A 19,647-nucleotide genomic window follows, 5' to 3' on the forward strand; every position below is an offset into this window, starting at 1 on the left:
TAATTTTTTTTTCTTCTGCAAAAATTTTCCCCGCCCCTATTTTTGACAGAAAAACGTCATTGTGACGTCACGAAGAGGTTTCAAATGTTGACAGCAAAATTTTATATGAGCTGAAACTGTCAATGAATGTGGGTAATGTTCCATCGGAGCGCACACATTGTGGAGCATTTTTATCCGTGTCGTGCGCAGTTTTTCGTGTAAAATCGCTTGTTGCATTTTTGTGCAAATGACGTGAAAAAAATGTACTGTAACTGCAGTACCACCCCGTGAGAGGAATTTTGTGTGCAAAGAAGCAACGGAAGGGGTTCAAAAAAAATCAATTTTCTTGCATCAAACCCGGACATTTACAACTTCCTCATATTTCTGATGCGTTGTCCATCATCAAGGAGACGTTGTACTGTTGTGGTGAAAAAGGTACCACCCAGCAGCTGCCCACAGTGGTGGCACCCGGAAAGGCCACAAGACTGAAACGCAGTGTGCAAAGGGGTTGGAAGAGGAAGAAAGAAATAAATAAGAAGTGCGGAGGAAAAAAACGAAGAAGAGCAAAAAAGCAGCACAGCGAGTTCGATGGACGCTGACATTTGATGACGCTTCCTGGGTGTTTTTGAACTTCTTTGTGGCCCAATTACTGAAGCGAATGACCCAAAGTGGAGCCCATTGTGGTAAAAATCCCAATAGCGAGCTGAGTTGAGCCTTCAAACATAAAACAAAAAAAGAAACAAGGAACTCCCATCATCATCTGACAGATTTTAGGAGTTGCAGCAGCAGCAGCAGTAAAAAAAAAGAAAGAAAGAAGTCTTAACCTGAACGGATGATCTGAATGGAAAGACGAAACAGGAGGATTTGAAAAAGATAAGATTACGACGATTAGAGAAAGGATTTTGGTGTGATTGTGCGTGTGTTTGTGGATTATGTGGATAGAAGAATTTTCCGGTGGTGCATGAATGGATGGTGAAGATGCTCAAATCAAGCACGGAGGGATCATCATCTATGCTATCAACGGGCGAAAATCATTCGCTGATCGTGAAAACACGAACAAGACTGTATGAGCAACATCCAACATACGAGGAGCTCTACAAAAGCACCATGAGTCTGCTCAAGGTAGTCAATGATGGTGCCATTGAGGAAAGTCCCGCGGCTGCATCAGGTAACGCATGCCCCCTACTCCCGCCCATAAGGACAAATAATAATACAACCAGCGTCAATAATAACGTCCACGGTGAAGCAGACGTTAGCGGCGGTGGTGATGCAGCCAAGGAGCCCGAATCGGCGGAACTAATAACAAAAGGTGAGGAGAAGGCACTCCATCAGAACCCAATAACAAAAGCAGCCTCAGCACAGGAAGTCCTAATGGCATACAGACACAAATTAACCCCCTACGAACGCAATGAGATTCTCAACTACAAACAAATCTACTTCATTGGGGCCACAGCAATGAAGAGACCCGGTATCGGTGGTGCCAATAATTGTGACTACGACAACGAGCAAGGATCCTACATTCACATCCCACACGATCATGTGGCCTACCGCTATGAGGTGCTCAAAATAATTGGGAAAGGGAGCTTCGGGCAGGTCGTCAAGGCGTACGATCACAAAACCCATCAACATGTTGCCCTTAAAATGGTGCGCAACGAAACGCGCTTCCACAAACAGGCACAAGAGGAAATACGTATTCTCTACCATCTACGTAGGCAAGATAAGGATAATACAATGAATATCATCCATATGTATGATTATTTTACGTTCCGAAATCACATGTGCATCACATTCGAGTTGCTCTACATTAATCTGTATGAATTGATTAAGAAGAACAAATTCCAAGGATTCTCCTTGCAGTTGGTGCGTAAATTTGCACACTCACTGCTCATCTGCTTGGATGCATTGCACCGAAATGGGATCATTCATTGTGATCTAAAACCCGAAAATATATTGCTTAAGCAACAGGGTAGATCTGGAATTAAGGTAAGATCTTTTCAGAGTTTTATACATCTTTTAAAGGATTTACTCTGTTGGAGTTTAGTAGGTTAATTAGATCAGAGAAGCTCCAACTTGTTTTTGTCAAAAACTTCAACATTTTAGGGTAAAAGATGGAGCTGTAACTTTTAAGAAAAAGAAGCCTTGAACATAAAAAGCCTTTCACGGTTTTTTTTTAAATCCAACTTTTTGATCAAAAACTCCAACTTATTGACAAGAAAAGTCGGAGCTTGAACTTTTAAGACAAAGAAGACTTGAAATTAATCACCCTTTCAAAGGTTTTGTCTAAAGGAATAAAGTTGGTAAATAAGATTAAAGAAGCTCAACCCTTTTGGTTCAAAACTCTAACTTTTTTTGTCAAGAACTCTAACTTTTTGACAAAAAAAAAGTCAGAGCTTCAACTTTTTAAACAAAGAAACCTTGAACTTTGGCAGGCTTCAAAGATTTTATGTTTGTAAGAATTAAGTTTGGTAAATAAGATTAGAGAAGTTCCAACTTTTTCTTTTAAAATTGCTAATTTTCATTAGGAAAGAAGCCCTGAATACGCTTCTTTCTTCAAACTTAGCAACTGCTTAAAGATGATGTAGTAAACTAGGAGAAATAATTTTATTCTATTACATTGATTGTGTTTCATTTTCTTCTTTGTTAAAAATAAAACTTCTTCAGGGAAAAAGTCGTTAACAGTCATGTAAAATTACTAAATAAAGATCAGTTAGCAAACTCAGAGAAGTCATTCTGTGTTACTTCAGGAAAAAACCGTTAACAGTCTTCATCCTACAGATGAAACTGCTAAGCTCTAATCTCCTAATTAATCAGAAGAAAGGATTCCGACGTTGCTTATATTTCAATTAACAAATTATTGAAGTTAGCTTCAATAACTAATTATCCGTCTATTTCGTTAACGTCAAAATCTAAAAACGATCTAACTAAAAAAATAAAAAAACAATAAATTCTCTTCCCAAATAGGTAATTGATTTTGGGTCATCGTGTTATGAGGAACAGCGTGTGTATACGTACATCCAGAGTCGCTTCTACCGTGCCCCAGAAGTCATAATGGGTCTCAGGTACACCTGTGCCATTGACATGTGGAGTCTGGGATGTATTCTCGTGGAATTGTACACGGGAAGTGCTCTCTTTGCTGGTGAAGATGAATTTGATCAGTTGTCGTGTATAATGGAAATGTTGGGCATGCCACCTGAGAAGATGTGGGAGCAATCAAAGAAACGTTCAACGTACATTAGCTCCAAAGGCTACCCACGGTACTGTAGACTTGCTACAAATTCCGATGGGACAATGCGTATGATCCCCGGGAAGACGCGTCGTGGTAAATTACGTTGCGTACCCGAACATAGGAGTCTCAAGAATGCCCTAAAAGGATGCGAAGATCCATTATTTATTAATTTCATTCGTGGTTGCCTGGAATACGATCCTGCACTACGGATGACCCCATCGGCTGCACTGAGGCATAGTTGGTTCCGTAGGCGTCTACCACGGCCACCAGATACGGATTCAAGTGGTGTTAGTTCGTCAAATTCAACCCTTGTGTCGGCAAGTGAAGGTACCACGCAGGAACCCGCAGCGGCACGGGTTACCTACAAAAAGGCACCAAAATCACCGGTACAGCAGCCTCAACAGCGTGCCCCCTCGCCTCAGAAGGAGCAAGAAGGTACGAGAAAATGTCCAAGATTTTGTAGGATAAGTTAACATTACACAATATAGCTCTATTAGCTTAAGGTGCGCGCCTCAAAAAAAAATTAGTAAGATGTGTTGCAGTATTTGTGCCTATGGTAAGCTAAACTTCAAACCCATTTGTGCCAGTTGATCCTTGCCAAAAAGTTACTGTCGCGTCGTTCCCACATAGACCTGACAACATTGGCAAGGGAACTATTTGTTTTAAATTATTACTTAAAAAAATCTTTTTTAATTTGTTTATTAATTCAATTTTTTCTTATGTGTTTCATTTTAGGAACAAATTAAAAGAAAATGACGCTTCCACCAACGCAACTATTTAAATCATCACATGGACTGAGCAGTATAGAGATACCGACTTTAGCATTTTATCAATGGAGCACAGACGTTGTGCTCAACTCAGATCTCAATAAAAAAAAACTTTGTGTGTTTAATTTAAAGGAGCGATGGATTTAAAAAAAAAAGAAGTGAAAACATGAATAATGAGAACAAATTGTGGATGCAGAAGTAATTTAAAAAAAAAAAACAAAAATAATTAAATAAAAAAAAATGCATAATGCGCCAATCGATACTCAAGAGCACCCCAAGAAAAAAAACGGACGAGATCGTTGTTCTCAAAAAATTTGATGATGATGACAAGATAAAAGGAAGGAAGAAAGGATTAATAAAACAAAAATAAATAAACTCATGTATAAATGAAGCTTCTGTGTGATCGACGTCGGAGGGTGTGTATAAAAAAAATTAATAAAAACAAGAAAAATAATTATCAAATGTAGAAGAAGAAAAAAAACCTGAGAACTGAAATTGTTACATTGTTCGATTAGTAGATTTTTTTAATATCAGACAATTTTGATGACAACACCTTCCCCCCCCTTAGACGGTATAAAACAATTTACGTGTTATGATGAAGAAAAAAACAAAAATTATATTGTAGATGAATTGCGTGCAAAAGTAGGAGATTTGTGAATTTTAAAAATTCATTTTATTTTCCCCATTTTACCTCGCAGTGAATAACCATCGCGCGGAGGATGTTTTCTTTCTTTTCAACACAGTTTTTAAAAAGAAAAACAAAAAAATTGTAATTTTAACATTAAATTACAAAACTTTACAGACTTTTTGCAAAACACAGTGCGCCCCAAAAACTTCTTATAAAAAAATATGCTTTAAAACAACAAAAAATGTTAAGCCGTTTTTAATAAAATGCAAATAGATAAAGAAGAAGTAAAAAAAAACTCTTGAAAATGTCAATTTGTGACGACATAGCGTCTATGCATTTGTTTTCCCACATATCCTACCACCACCCACTCCACCCTCCTCTCCACCTCCCCCTACAACCCAGAAGAAAAAGTTTATTAATGATTCAATTAATGGATTCTTTGTCCTTTTAATTTTCTTCTTCTCTATTCCTTCTTTTTATCTTCATACCTTCTTGATTTTATTTTCAGATTTATTTCTTTTTTTACTTCCTCTCTACCACCACCCCAACCCCCTCCTACAAATATTCATACCAAATTTTTGCTAATTTCCAGTGAATTTCACTTTTTATTATTCGTTAAAAACGTTGAGAAGGTATAATACTTGAAATTATTCCGCGACGTGTAAGAAATATTGTAGAAAAATTTTGCCCAACTGGACTATCTACTCTAATTTGATTAGTTTGTATCAAAATTAAGAATTAAAAAAAAATTGGTTAGATCAGTTTGAAGAACAAGACTTGAACATTTAGACAATTTTATTATTAATGACTGTTGAGAAGAAAAAAAATTTTTATTCGCGTAACAATTAATGTTAAGAATAAAAAAAAAAGAAATAGTTTATCAGGTTAGTTGAGCTTAAACGATTTTAACTATTTATTCAGTCCAGCCGGGTTGATTTTACGACTGCGATTTATTACACGTCGCTTTAAAAAATAATCACGCGTATAATACTAAACCTCCAACGTATTAAATTAATTACTTTAGGCTTCTCTTTTGAATTCAATTTAATTTAACAAACAAAAAAATCTTCCCAAACCTTTTCCCTTCTTCCTCACATCCTTTGTAAAAAAAGAAAAAACAAAATAAATAAATAAACGCGGCGTACGAGTTATTAAGAAAGCGCCTCAAGGTCCGCGTGCACGAACTTAAGTGCTGGTGCACCCGAAATACATTTTTCTCGACTTATTGTGAGAGACTTGGGACGAATAAAATGCAATAACAACCAAAACAAAAAGTCTTTTTTAATGCTTTTTCTTTTTTTTTATTTTTATTATTTTCACTTCCGTTTTAACACTATTTTTTTTTACCTTCCTGTGCCCTTCCCCAAAGGCACCGAACAAAATTATGGAAAAAAAAACTTAAGGATTCTTGACAAAAAAAAGAAGAAGAAGGAATAATGAAGAAACGGCCATGCTTTTCCAGGGAATCAGCACAGGGAGGCATGTAGTTGTTGTTTGAGGATTAACGCTTGTTCATTATCAAATTGAAATTTGGGGCGGAGGAGGGCATTAAGAGAAGAGAAAATTCGCTGCAACATTTTCGTTCTTTCCACACGCCAGGTATGCTTCAATGACTTCTTGCTCAGAGAATCCTAATTCCTTCAGCTGAAACACACAAAAGAACAAAGGTCAGAGTTGAAATGAAGCAAAGGTGAAAAAAAAAAGGAATTTTTCGTCTTACTCTTTCAATCGCTGCGATGTCTTCGGGTGTAAGATTGTAGGGATTTGCTTCGAGGGGGGCACCTGCGGGATTTGCAGCTGCCTCACCGGCTTCCTCACCCTCCCCAGCACTCTCCCCCTGCGGCTGTGGACGCTCCTCCGTGTCCTGGAGAACACCAGAGCCGACTGTGGCTGCGGGATGATTGTCCGGATCGTATGGCTCATTGAGCATATTTACAAAGGTTTCCTGATTCTCCGAGATGAGTCGCAAAAGGGCTGGATTGGATTGACCCACTTGCTGCAGGAGGGCATGCAGGAAGCTCGGATTCTGCTGAATGAGGTAGCGCATCTGATGGAATTGCGGTTGTTGCCGCAAAAAATCCAACGGATCCCCACCCGTTGAAGCACCCTCACGGGGTACTTGAATAAACTCCCCGGGGGCCCCTTGGACACCTTCCGTTGCCCCAATGTTCTCCATCCCACCGGCAGCAGCTGTTTCCGGAATCCCCGAAATGAGGTATTCGACAGCCCTTTCGGGATTATTGAAGCTCGCCTGGAGGGCTTTGTGCACCTGATCGTGCGTATAGCCCATCTCAACGAGGTTCTCCACCATCTTCCCATACTCATCGCCCATCAGGAGACGCGATTCAGCCGCCTGCTGGGCACTCTGTGGCACCGGTGGGGGTGGTGCCTCCTCCTTGGGTGTCTCCTTGGGTGCTGCTGCTTCCCCCTCGGACTGTCCAATAGTCATCTTGGCAGCTTCCTTTGTTAGCTCTGCCGAACCCTCAGCTGCCACCTCTTCAGTTTCCTTGGGTTGCTGCTGCTGCTGCTGCTTTGCCTTCTGTTGCATCAAAACGACAAATTTCTTCTCCTCCACATTGTACGATGCAACTGTTTGGCTATTCTCCAACATTACACCCCCATAGATGAGTAGTTGCCCATCCACAGGATAATCCTTCCCACGTTCCGCTTCAATCTTCTCCTTCAATTGTCGCACCTACACAACAACAACAACAAGAAAGCAAGTCATCCTCAAGAGAGAATCTCCTGTTTGACAAGAGAGAAGCTCCCACAAAATCCTGCAAACTCACCGTCTGCGTGTCATCGAACTCTATCTGAAACGTTTGCTGCTGCAGCGTCTTTATTGTGATTAGCATCCTGCAATGACAGGGCCCCTGTCAAGGTCCACCACGGGGATTCAATGTAAGAGTCACTCTCAAGAAGAGCACACGGAGAGCCTGAGAAGCAGCACACACAAACTCAGCCACGCGGCTGCGTCCGGAAATGAAGATAAATTTGTGGGGCCACACACACGTTCCGGAAAGCGATTTAATAGCACACAAACAGCACCACCATTCACTTGAGACACTACTTGGGGGTGCACCGGACTACAAAATGCACTAATGTTGACTAATTGCGGGTTATTTAACCTCGCTCTCCGCTGCTTATTTGCAAAATTTACTTGACAATGACAAGACAATCCACACGCATATTCCCATTGAACAAAAAAACGCCGATTCATGCAGGAATTCTGCAGAAAACCGTCGGCAATTTGTCCATAACCTCAATTTGAGTGTTCTCAATAATTTTGTTTACTTCAATGTTTATGTTTTTCGCATAACATTCATTGAGAATTCGAATAAAGATATTAAATATCACGTTCTTATTATCTTTGTATCCTTCTTTGTGTGATTTTTAAGGTTCTTCAAGGAAATAATTGGAGAAAAATCATAAAACTTACCCGCTCTCCCGAAGATGTTCTATCCATTGTGATGAAGGTGGCAGCACTGATAAGCTAGAAAAAAATTAATGTATGTCTTATTTTCGTTGGTTCGGTTGGTTCACTGATTAATAATTTCCCGAATTTCCTTTGATTTCCTTCAAAATTACATTCCTTCACATAAAATTTTACTTTCTGCGTTATTTCAAGTCTTTTTTATGGAATTATTTTGATAGAATTTACGTGGATCAGCTGTTTATCAGATTCATGCAATTTCGAAGATTTCTAACAAATATTTTAATTTCTCACCTATCTGAAGGCCTGCAGTTATAATTTAACTCAATAATAGAGAATAATTTCACTCAAAAACACAAGAATTTATTGATTTACAACACTTTTTTATTGGAAAACAGGGACACCGTAAGAATAGAAGTTTTTGGCGGACTACTGCGCTGCACTTGAAGTGTTTACATTCTGGCACATTCCGTGGCATATGCAGCTAACTTCACTGCCTGTTGAGGTGTTTGTCACTGTGAAGCCGAAGAGCAAAAAAACGCGAGAAAAACCGGAAGACCATAAAAAATTATTACTGCAGAATGTCCGACGAGGACAAGCGTGCCTTTGTGGGGGACTTTGTGCGCTTCCTGCGCCAAGAAATCTCCCAAATGTCTCAAACCCCAGATCTAGTGGAGAGTCTCGAGGTGGCAGTGCAGTGTCTGGAAGCTGTCTTCCCAGCACCCCCGGAAAGTGATGTAAATGCATGGGAATTGTTCAGGACTGCCCGAGAAACAGCTGGTGGGGGTGGAAGTGGTGGCGATGGAGAGGCACTGAAGAATGAAGGGAATCGCCTGATGAAGGAAGAAAAATACCAGGAAGCACTTCTCAGCTACAATCGCGCCATCTGCTGCGATCCACGTAATCCCATCTTCTACTGCAATCGTGCTGCAGCATGGATTCGTCTTGGGGACTACGATAGAGCCATTGCAGATGCTCAGATGTCACTAAAATACAATCCTAGCTACTGCAAGGCACATGCACGATTGGGGGATGCTCTTGTGAAGGTGGGGCGTTTGGAGCAGGCCATAAATGCCTATCAGGAGGCAGTACGACTAGAGCCTGGGAATGCAGACTACCAGAATAAGCTCGATACAACGAGGCAGCGTCTTCAGGATCAACCCAACGATGGTACTGCCAATGGGGCTGGTATGAATCAAGGGCTTGCGGAAATGGCAGCACGTATGATGTCTGATCCTTCCGTTAACGAAGTGTACGTATGACTTTATTTTAATTCTTTCAGATCTCTTAAAACATTTAAACTTTATTAAATCTCTCTTTTTTTTTATTCCTGCAGGCTATCCTACCTCAACGATTCCAACAGCATTGAGTCTCTCCTCAATACCGGACGACAATTGGCAATGCAAATGGGTGCCCAGAACCCGCAACTCTTCTCCGATATCCGACGTCTTTTGCAGTCTAATCCAAATGTGGCAAATCTCGTTAATACAATTCAGCAGCATCAGAATGATTCAGGTGGCTCCGATGGATCTGGAGGTCCTGGAGGGCCGCCCCCAACAAGCAGTCCTCCCAATTAGTGTGTTTCTTTTTTGCATTATATATTGTATTCATTAATAAAATAAAAATTATTCATCGGAAAATTCTAATAATTTGTCTTTCACTTTTTCGAAAATTCTTACCTGTGACAATTGGTGGCAGCGGTGGGATAACAAAGCAATGCCTATGTGATCAAATACAAAAAATATTTTCTTTTTACACATTTTTTGTTTTATTTGTCATTTATAAAGTTGATGGTCACCAAGGTTATTCCTAAAGCAGCCCAGGCGAGCACCAGCAACAGCCATTTGGGACTCTGGAAGGGAGACCGGTGGGGATTTATGGGGTTCGATGGCAGGAGCATTGCAACTTGACGTCTTGCACAGAAAACAAGTGCAACAGGTGTGAGGTATTGTACACCAGCACCTGCATAGCTACCCGTGAAGCCAACAAGACCACTCACACTGCTCGTGAGGAGCGTAACAGCAAATGCCGGGACAAGAGCCAGGAGTGGCATGAGTGCCCGACAGAAAGCTGTACGACGTCCTGCCACGAGAATTGCCTCCAGATTTTGTTTCAGTGTTATTGCAACAATCGGAAGACTGGCACTGAGCGTGAAGACTGGGAAGAGGGCAAGGAAGTAGTCGACGATGCGCGTAAAGGCACCACCAGGTGTCTCGAGAAAATTCAATGTGTAGAGATCATCGAGATGCTCAAATGCCAAGACCCCCGTGAGTGAGAGCAGGAGGTAGAAGCAGCCAATAAGGAGAAAATCCAACGGCAGCTGCCACGAGAGGTGACGCTTCTCACGTACGGGAGCCAGAAGGCTAGGGAGTGAATGGTGGCACATAAAGGAATAAATGCAGGTGCCAAAGAGGCTAGGAATCCCAGTTGGAATGAGTGGCGGTGGATGAGCCTGCACCCCATCCTGAATTAATCGCGCAACAGCCATTGCAATCATTGCTGTGAATGCTGTAAAAATAAATGAGGTTATGTTCTTTTGAATGAGGATTTTTGGGATATTCTTACCGCACCACCGGAAGATAACAGTCAAAATTTGGATGTATTTGGTTTTTTGGACGTTAAAGAAGACAAAAGGACCCAGCAGGAGCCCGGTGCCAACAACACACAGCCTGTAGCAGTCAAGGCGAGTCATGGTGTAGCCGGGCCAGCATGGTGCCCCATCAGTTGTATCATTGGATGCACAAATGACATCTTTGAGACTCGTACCAATTGCAGCGGCATAAATACTGAGATCCCCATATAAATAGATCGCCAGGCAAAGGTAGAACACAGCAACGCCGGTTCCACTGAAGAAAATCGTCGCCATCTCACCCATTTCAACGCGTGATTGCAAACTAAATGGGGCACCATCTTCACCCACCAAAGGTACATTCTCTGCTGTTTCCGAGTCTGAATCTGATGCTCCAGAACGCTTTAAATAAATTAAAAGAATGCAATTAGATTTTTTTTTAAAATGATCTCCATTTTCTCAGTCGATCAAAAAAGATCATAAACGGTTAAGATTTAAATTTTTTTGGCGGCAAACTTCAGACAAATCGCATAAGCGATAGAAAAGTTCGTGAAAAATGTTTTGTGAAATGCATTGTGAAAAATAAAGTGAATTACAGGATTGTGGGCAATGGTAATAGGTAAGTGGAATAAGAAAAATAATCAAGGACTAATTTTCGTCTGAAAAATGAAGAAGAAAAACTCCGAATAAGGGGAAATATTCATGAGAAAAAAAAATACCAAATTAAGCAATTGAGGTTAGATTCTTAGCGCTCTTCCGGCTATCCCCTAAGAATTTTTAGAATAGAATTTCTGCTAAACTTTTAGCTTTCTCCCCATTCTAACTAAATATAAATGAGGAGAAGTTGAGAAATTCATTGAAAAATTCTTTCAAAACGAAAGAAAAGAATTTTTGTAAAACTGTTCCAAATTCTTTTTGAAAAATATCATTTTCAAGATTAATTTTTATCTCACTAAATAAATATTTCTCATCAAGTTTCCCTGCTAAATTCAACACTTGTAAGTTTGCGGATTTGAATAAGAGATAAATTATCAAATTCCCCAAAAGAATCATTGAAGAAATATTTAAAAATTAAATAAGAAAAGTGATAAAAAGAAATTCTATCCGGACTACTTTCTATGTGCCCCTATCTTCACGGAAGAGGGGCGCTACTCACATCTCTTGCAACACGTCGCTTGAGAATAGAACGCAGATGTAGGATGGCATTGGCACAGGCCATAGCTTCAATGACAAAGGTCACAGTGACGTAGGACACAAAGCCAACGAGGATCACCATTACAGTACCCCCAAGCCATCCGGAACGTGCAAAAGCTGCCGGAAGTGTCAATGCACCAGTCCCAATGATGAGATTGAAGACAAAGACCATTCCCAGCTACAAAGAAATGCAGACGCATTAGGAATTTGGTGCGGAGATTCTTGGAGCTTTGTCGTGTTGAATGAGAATTACTCACCCATGTGGGATATTCATCCTGTGTGGTCTCTGGCATCCTGGAGCAGGAATTACAGACTAAATCGCAAAAGCATCATTGTTATTCGTGGCTAAAAACACTATCAGCTGTATAAATATGACGTCTGCGGGGGGAATGACAACCTCTTCCGGTTATTGCATAAGTTCTGATGGTTTTTTGGGATCGCTTTCTCTTTATTGGTTGACTGAATTTAGCAATAGGATTGATTCCTCATTTTTATTCCAGAAATATCCTATATTTTGCCTATTTTGCATAGAACTTGAGATATTGTGAGAAAAGCAATTTTCTCTGACATTCAATGAGAACTTTTACATTGACCCCAGGAAATCTCTGTTGGGAATCTCTCTCTCTACTGCGCAGCGCATACCAACGCATTCATGGGTGGGAGTTTATCATTTTGTGACATCCTGCGTGACTTTTCTTTTTTGCAAGAAGAAAAAAATAAATAAGAAAATTTCGGGATGAAGCTCTGCAGGCAAGTTTCGATTGAGAGCCCCGGACCTCCGGGGCATGAGTGCGTTTTCAGCTTCTCAGTGCCTGTGCCTGAGACACCGCCTGAGGGTTGTCGTGTTCGTGTTGTTTGTGCTGGGGCATGCTATCGACCTAGGCGCTCCCTGTCGACATCTTCGGAGGAAGCTAGCCCTGCCCATGGGGTACGCGATAGTGCCCTCTTTGCGGGCTTCGAAGTTGCTGGGGTTGTTGAGTCTGTGGGTGAGAATGCCGTTGGGGCACCACCCGTGGGTGAGAGAGTTTGCATTTATCCGTTCGATGACCTCCCACAGGTATATATAGAATTATTTTTGTTCTATAAATCTCTTTGAGAAATATTTTTCTGACTCTATATTCCAACGGCATGTTAGGGCTATGCGGAGTTTGTTGCAGTTCCTGATCCACAGCATTTGATTCCACTTCCATCTGAGGTGTCACTAAGTGTTGCAGCTATGCTACCTAGTGGGGCGCTACGTGCACTAAGCACCTTCCGGGAAGCACAGAAAACTAATCCGCGGAAGTTGTTGGTTGTTGGAACAGGGGGTTTAGCTCTCTGGACTGTTCGGATTGCACAGTGTCTCCAGCCAGAACTTCAGGTTACCGTTGCTAGTCTGCGCGATGAAGGCTTCCTTTTGGCACAGGCTAGTGGGTGAGTCTTGGAGTAGTTTCTCTTACTATTTTTTTTTCCTCTAACGTTGATTGCCTTCCTTCAGTGTCAATGTCGTTCAATGGGATGAAGATTTGTATGAGAAGTATTTGATTGAACGCACCGTGGATGCATGTAGTGGGCCTGTTGATGCAGTAATTGACTACGGAACTACCTCAAGGAGTCTCCATCGTTCACTACAGTGCTTATCTGATGGTGGTGTTGCACTGCTGAGTGATGAAGTTGCTGAGCGTCTTGTTCCAAAGTTTGCAGCAAAGGCCAAAGAGCACAGGCAACTACTTCAAGCTGTACCCAAAGGTAGTGTTCAGCAGTTGCGTGAAGTTGTGGATTTAGTGGCTTCGGGGCGTTTGGAACCACCGCCACATGCTGTTTTTCCCCTCGATGAGGCACCACAAGTTGTAGCACGCCTGAGCACTTCCGATATACCCGGACGGGCAATCCTGCGTTTCCTAGATATCAACTGAGATGTATTCTTTTATCCCAATAAGTCCCCCAAAAGCTATTATATATTGATCTCATATTAAAGCCAATAAAGTGTAGATATGTGTTGATTATGTTGTTTTAAGTTTTTCCTTGACCCTCTTTTTTTAAGTTTATCTCAACTCTTGTTTTTTTCTTTAAAAAAGTTTAACTACGACAAAACTTATTTAGTTTTTTTTTTTAATTTAGATTAAAAATTAAGAAAAAATTTAAACTACGTCGTTATCATACAATTTCTATAAGATGGCCGACAAACGTTCAAAACGGTCAGTATCGATAAAGTAGAGCTGCTGAATGACATTCACATAAGCGCCTCCCTCGTAACTGATTGGTGGCTAAAATGCGACTGCGCAGAAATTGCAATGATGATCTCTAACCTTTGTATTTCCCGCCACTTTCACACGTTTTTCTTTACTTTTATAAAACTTCTATTTTATCTAAGAATTTATAAGATTTCTTTAAAGAAGTTATATAAAAAGAAATCTAGAATTTTTTGTGTTGAATACTTGGACATTCCTTAAAATTTTAAAGTAGGACAATTGACCTATCTTGCCTTTAGTTAAGGGAAATTTGGAAAATTTATATAGGTTGATTAGATTAGAACATTTTGAAACCAGGATCTGCTTCTATTTAATGCCTAATGCCTAAGTATTCTGAGACCTTTCGAACAATATAATTTTTTACGTTAGTAACCTTCTTAAAGTAAAATCCAACGTCTAGGTTAGTTCGTTTATTAAGCAGTGCCTAGTTTCCTAAATCAGTCATAATCTGGTCGTGCCTAAGCCTTAAAACAAGAACCAGATTAAAAAAAAACTCAAGTTCGTCTTAAAGAATTTATAGGATTGGCTTTGAAAAACTAAAGCATTTTTAAGGATTTTTTAAAGTCGAACTTCTGGGTTAATCAGTTTCTTAAACAGTATTCGTTTCCCTAAATCAGACGTATTCGGGTTAACCTTTAAAAAAATATGAACCGGGCCTGAAAATAACTTACAACGCCGGCCTAAAGAACTAACATTTCTTTGTGAGAAAAATTTAAGCCTTTTTAAAGAAAACTTAGCTCTGATCAGACTCCAGATATCTGAACTGTATCCCGAATATCTGGCCTTATCTGATTTACTAAATTTAAGTTTGACCTAAGAAAGCCTGGTTAAAGGAAACATAAACCCTAATTACAGCCCAGATATTTGAACTGTATCTAGAAGAATATCTATAGACTAAGATCTGACTCAAGTTAAATTCAACCTTGATCCTTCAACAAAATTTACAGTGAGGTCTCAGCATACATTAGTCTTTGATTTGCTTAACGAACAAAAGTTTAATGAATTTTTTACATGGTGTAAAAAAAATACATAAAATATGCTGAGAGGTAGAAAAATCCCTACATATGCTGAGTAATAAAATACCATTGATGTAGTATCTCTTTCCATCTTATGCTTATGCGCACCTATTCTCTCTTTTGTCCATCCGTGCCATCCATCTCATTCTTGCACATCAAATATGTCCGACCCGGCCGTCCGGGGGTGTTGCCAGCACTGTCTCAGCACCCGTGTGTCAGTGCAATTCCCACAGCTGCGCGTCAAAGTCGATCTCACGCGGGTCCTCGCGTATCGTGTGCAATCCTTTTTTTTTATTGCGATCTCGTGTCCTCACGTGGAGGTGGCTTTTGTTTTGGGCACATTAAAAGCCCCGACGGGTGAGTGCGAGGGCGCGATCGCCAAGTTTACAAATCTTAATATATAATATTTTTTCATTGCTCTCTGGGAGAGACCCAACAGTGCCCTCATGACACATGTCCCCACCCGCCGTCTTAGTTGTGTTTGTAGTAATGTTGAGAAATGGGTGGGGGGGCCTGTACGCGATGCTCCACCGAATGTACGATCGTACGTGATCGGGGAGCTCAGGTGGCGCCACGATCGCGCGGGAGGAACGGAAGATGGCCGCCAATGTGGCGCCGGTAATAGCATCCCCCTTTACCCCCTTTGTGATCACACATCGACAGGGCACCATCCTGTGACCCCTTGCCTGGAGTTCCCTTGGAGATTTGCGTGTTAAAAAAATAATTTTCTTACAGCCACCAACTTTCTTTTTCTCCATGTTTAAAGAGAAAAAAAAAATGTTATGGTGTATAAATTCGTTCTGGCTCTTTTGGGTGAAGTTTGAGAAAGAAGAAGAGTGAAGAAGAATGAAAAAAAATTAAAATGTGTGTGACATTTGGAGCGATAACCACAAGTATATGTACATAAAATATGTGTGCAATAAGTGAAGAAGAGAGTCAATGGGGTTTATAAGAAAATCCCTAACTAGGTGTTCTATTTCTAATATCTTCTTAAAGTTTTTTTTATTTTTGGAAGAGTTCCCCTTACTTATTGGAATTCTCGTGAATTCTAAGTTCTAACTACATACATACAATATAAGTTCTTCTGGCGTAAGTGGATGTGAGAAAGAAATTGTTAAAGAATGAAGCAAAAAAAATGATAAAAAATACCAACTAATACCTGTTCGTCTAATCATCGTCTTGTAGGTTTTTTTTATTGCTCAATTGAGAGTGTTCCAATCCAATTTGGATGATTTAGTAGGTACATATAGTGCTTATTAGATCGCTGAGAATATTGAAATTATTTTCATTATTTAATAGTTTGAATGAAAAAAAAATTATGTGAAATCATCAATATTGACGAACTTAAATAAGTTTGTGAGATCTCAAGATTATTATCATCTTTTTATAGCATATTAAGTCACATTTTGTTTTCAATTAATAATTTGTAACCTTCAAGATGGGTTAAATAAATATTATCTGTAGCATAATAGTTTGATCTAGAATGAAAAAGTGAAATAAGATAAAATGGGTGTAATGTAAAAAAAAAATGGAGGCGTCGGTTCTACGTCTTGAAAAGAATTCATTAAGGATTCGCGTCCTTTTCGTTACATTTTTGTAAAGATATATATTTTTTTAATTTCATTGAAGTTGTTATTGAATACGTAGAAAAAGAGACAAAAAACTTGTTAAAGTGTGTCTTACGTCTTTGGGTTACGTTATGTTTACTTTGTGGGTGCGTTTTTATACGATTTGACTAATTTTGTGTATGTTTTCGAAGCTAAAGTTTGTTTTTTTAACGTGTGGAAGAAAGTTTCTTTGGTGGAATTTGAAAAATGTAAACAGCAGAATAGTTTTGAAAAATTATAATTTTTCTTATTGTTTCCCAAATCAATTTGACACATTAAACATAGTATGCCTTATCGGCCATTTATGTGGCGTCCTTTCAGCCATACTTTTGTTATGTTTTATAATTTTTATTTTCTGCAATTTTCAATAAAATTCAAAGCTATTGAGCTATGTATTGTTTTTAGATTCTTAATGATTTTTCCAAATGATCAGCCTTTTGACTTTGATTTTTTCACTCTCCGTCGGCTTTTTTTCCTCCATCATTCGCATTGCAACCCCATTTTTGGTCGATTAATACTCCTTCCGGGAAGATTTTCGTCTCAATTCTCCTAATATTTTGTTTGAATCTTCTTCTTAAAAGCAGAAAGTCTCTTTATATTATTTTTGTTTCCCTAATCACTCAATGTTCTTCTTCCCCCACTTCTCTGTCCCTGATATATCCACCAAAATGCGATTATATATTTCTTCCCCAAATATTGAGAGTGACTGTGTTTTCTTTATCAGTGGCGTAGCCGATTTTCCGTGTATTTCCGCGCGATAGAGGCCACTTGAAAAATGGCAGCGAATGTGTGTGCGCGGAGCGATATTTTGGAAATAGTTGCAAGACATCGGACTATTATCTCTTTTTCTTGGTGGCTTTTGCTTTTCATGCGACATTTCTTGTGGCGTTTTTTTTTCTCATTTTGTAAATGTCTTGTGTGTTTGACTCCAACGCCCAGGCACGCTTTTATTGGCACCCACGCAACTTATTTGGCCGCCAAAGGCGCAAGAATATGCGAGAAAGAAGCGCTCCTGTCTAAACGGTTGAGGTATATTGGAGTTTCTTACCCGCGCGTTGTAGCTAAATTCGATAAGATTTTAGTAGTTTTTTTTTCTTCTGAAGAATGTTTGCAAATTTAATTGTTTTTGCAGGGATTTTTCTTTTTTTTTATCCGATTTAGATAAGTTTTTTTTTATGTTTTTAGCCTAATTGACCATTTTGTTCCATTTTTTTTTATTTCAATTAAAAGTACTAAAGCTTTAGCAAATAAATCGATGTGTCCGAACGGAAATATCCTAACTTGATATGAGAAAACTGATTCACAATCTAAGTTAGAAGATCTTTTGTAGAAAAGAAGAACTTTTTTCTATCTATATAAGAAATCTAGAAAATCTTTGATAAGGTTAGTAGATTCTTCGTTAGATATAAAGGACAGAAAAATGCCTTTATTTGAGACAATAATAAACAAACTGAATAGAAAATGACGCTGTATCTATAAGCAAATAGTATCATCAAGAATGATAGTTCATAATATACAAACACAAGAGGGCACTGTTGGATACCAGAGCTAACTACCATTCTCAATTTTCTTCCTCTAAAATGATTTTTTTCTCAATACTTCCATTACAGATTGAAGATTTCCTTTTTCAACTATATGTGAAAAACTTTCAAAAAAGGCGCTGGAGTGTGTTTTGCGAGGCTATGAGGGCCTCAGGCCCATGGGGTCCCAGTCCGTGAGTGCACTGGCCCGTTGCACGGAGAACGGCTGAACGGTGATCACATGATGTGGATGCCGTTGGGACGGCCATGTTGGCATCCACGGACAAAGTGTGACTGTGGTGCTCGCCGCCAGCAGCATTGGCGCTCGCGGCGGCCCCAGTGCCGAGTGGGCAAGTGGACGAAATTGAGCGAAGAGTGACGATTACTAAATACAAGAAAAAAAAATAAAAGAAAATTTAAAAGAAGAAAAATATAAAACTTAAAGAAGAGGTTTTAACAAAAAAAAAAAAGAAAAGAAAAGGAGTTTAAGTGAAAATTTTGAGGTGCTTTCTGTGATTTTCTTAACCCAAGTGTGTGTGTAGTATCGTCAAAAGTGATAGATAATTGAGAGAAAAAAAACCCGGAAAAAAGGGTGTTTATATCTCAATTGTAATTTTGCCATCCCAATTAATTGTGCGGTGTTTGGAGCAACGATTATGCCACATACGAGCCACGCGTCCCATGCCGGACATCCTGGTGCGTCCACTGGTGACGACTTGGGCAGTACGGACGAAGTGAAAGTGTTCAAAGATGAAGGGGATAGGGAAGATGAAAAGATTTCATCGGAAAATTTACTCGAGGAAAAGTCAAGTCTCATTGATTTGACGGAGAGTGAGGAGAAAAGTGCCAAAAATTCCATTAGGCCCGATCATAGTCCTGTTTTTGGTAAGTTTTTTTTTTCAATTTTAATCCTTTTAATTTTTAAAGGATTTTTATGTTTAAACTATTGATCATTTATCGTGTCTTTAACTTAATTTTATTTCTGTTGCGCGAATCCTTTTAAATTATTTAAAAAATATCAAACTATTTAATTTTTTAAAATAAAGGACATTTCTTGCAACATTTTTTTTTATGTTCATTTAACGAAATCAACATTGAATCTCACAATCAGTCTTGCCTTCGTTAACTCTTTTGCATCTGCCATGAAATATTTGATCGTTTTTAAGCTCAATATTACTTTCCATCTGTGAATGAATGTTCCATTTGTAGAGGATAATTCTTCTGTTCAAAACGTCTTCCTTTTGGCATCTCGTATAGAAAAACTAAATGCTAGTTTGAAATAAAAATTAAATTAATATAAATTCCATAAAATCGAATGTATTACGTTTAGATCAAGGTATAACCGGTATGACCCAACGAATGCGAAAGGGTTAAAAAAAATAGAATAAATTGTTACTCAAGTTAGAAGGTTCCAACCAAAGGGGATTTAAAATACCTTTAGTACCATATTTTAATTTTTCTAAATTAAAATATTTTC

The 19,647-nt window shown here is 39.2% G+C and overlaps 6 protein-coding genes across 30 annotated transcripts in view; 4 read left to right on the top strand and 2 right to left on the bottom strand.

The window, feature by feature from the left end:
- Positions 1-107: 107 nt before the first annotated feature.
- Positions 108-5,874, top strand: LOC129793882 (dual specificity tyrosine-phosphorylation-regulated kinase 2). Of its 2 annotated transcripts, XM_055834351.1 has the most exons (3): positions 108-1,962; positions 2,941-3,640; positions 3,941-5,874. In XM_055834351.1, the coding sequence occupies exons 1-3, from the start codon at positions 949-951 to the stop codon at positions 3,949-3,951; spliced, it is 1,725 nt and encodes a 574-aa protein (XP_055690326.1). In that variant the 5' UTR covers positions 108-948; the 3' UTR covers positions 3,952-5,874. The 2 variants fall into 2 exon arrangements, with proteins under 2 accessions (XP_055690326.1, XP_055690325.1); XM_055834350.1 differs by having other exon boundaries at positions 2,941-5,874.
- A 3-nt stretch (positions 5,875-5,877) lies between these two features.
- LOC129793890 (UV excision repair protein RAD23 homolog A-like) lies at positions 5,878-8,062 on the bottom strand. The gene is made up of 3 exons (XM_055834380.1): positions 7,390-8,062; positions 6,321-7,295; positions 5,878-6,244 (listed from the first exon to the last, which is right to left on the bottom strand). Exons 1-3 carry the CDS (start codon positions 7,453-7,455, stop codon positions 6,149-6,151), a joined length of 1,137 nt encoding a protein of 378 aa, XP_055690355.1. The 5' UTR covers positions 7,456-8,062; the 3' UTR covers positions 5,878-6,148.
- A 436-nt stretch (positions 8,063-8,498) lies between these two features.
- Positions 8,499-9,679, top strand: LOC129793893 (small glutamine-rich tetratricopeptide repeat-containing protein beta). The gene is made up of 2 exons (XM_055834385.1): positions 8,499-9,285; positions 9,370-9,679. The coding sequence occupies exons 1-2, from the start codon at positions 8,615-8,617 to the stop codon at positions 9,608-9,610; spliced, it is 912 nt and encodes a 303-aa protein (XP_055690360.1). The 5' UTR covers positions 8,499-8,614; the 3' UTR covers positions 9,611-9,679.
- A 98-nt stretch (positions 9,680-9,777) lies between these two features.
- Positions 9,778-12,310, bottom strand: LOC129793886 (transmembrane protein 104 homolog). 2 transcript variants are annotated; one of them, XM_055834376.1, is made up of 4 exons: positions 12,054-12,310; positions 11,759-11,974; positions 10,599-11,004; positions 9,778-10,541 (listed from the first exon to the last, which is right to left on the bottom strand). In XM_055834376.1, the coding sequence occupies exons 1-4, from the start codon at positions 12,087-12,089 to the stop codon at positions 9,802-9,804; spliced, it is 1,398 nt and encodes a 465-aa protein (XP_055690351.1). In that variant the 5' UTR covers positions 12,090-12,310; the 3' UTR covers positions 9,778-9,801. The 2 variants fall into 2 exon arrangements, with proteins under 2 accessions (XP_055690351.1, XP_055690350.1); XM_055834375.1 differs by having other exon boundaries at positions 9,778-11,004.
- The window catches only part of LOC129793883 (protein pangolin, isoforms A/H/I/S), a 30,934-nt gene continuing 22,408 nt past the window's right edge, over positions 11,122-19,647 (top strand). For 7 of the 23 annotated variants that reach the window (XM_055834352.1, XM_055834360.1, XM_055834357.1 and 4 more), the window contains exons 1-2: positions 15,248-15,400; positions 18,261-19,055. In XM_055834352.1, coding sequence (XP_055690327.1) covers positions 18,827-19,055 — 229 coding nt within the window. In that variant the 5' untranslated portion in view covers positions 15,248-15,400; positions 18,261-18,826. Of the gene's footprint in view, positions 11,222-15,246; positions 15,401-15,637; positions 16,284-17,612; positions 17,680-18,260; positions 19,056-19,647 lie in introns of those variants that run through there. The other 16 variants (XM_055834353.1, XM_055834358.1, XR_008750972.1 and 13 more) reach the window with 14 other exon arrangements.
- On the top strand, positions 12,533-13,778 carry LOC129793892 (uncharacterized). Its single transcript, XM_055834384.1, has 3 exons — positions 12,533-12,853; positions 12,932-13,209; positions 13,274-13,778. The coding sequence occupies exons 1-3, from the start codon at positions 12,533-12,535 to the stop codon at positions 13,689-13,691; spliced, it is 1,017 nt and encodes a 338-aa protein (XP_055690359.1). The 3' UTR covers positions 13,692-13,778.

The sequence above is a fragment of the Lutzomyia longipalpis genome, chromosome 3, assembly GCF_024334085.1.
Source record: "Lutzomyia longipalpis isolate SR_M1_2022 chromosome 3, ASM2433408v1".
Classification (NCBI taxonomy): Eukaryota; Metazoa; Arthropoda; class Insecta; order Diptera; family Psychodidae; genus Lutzomyia; species Lutzomyia longipalpis.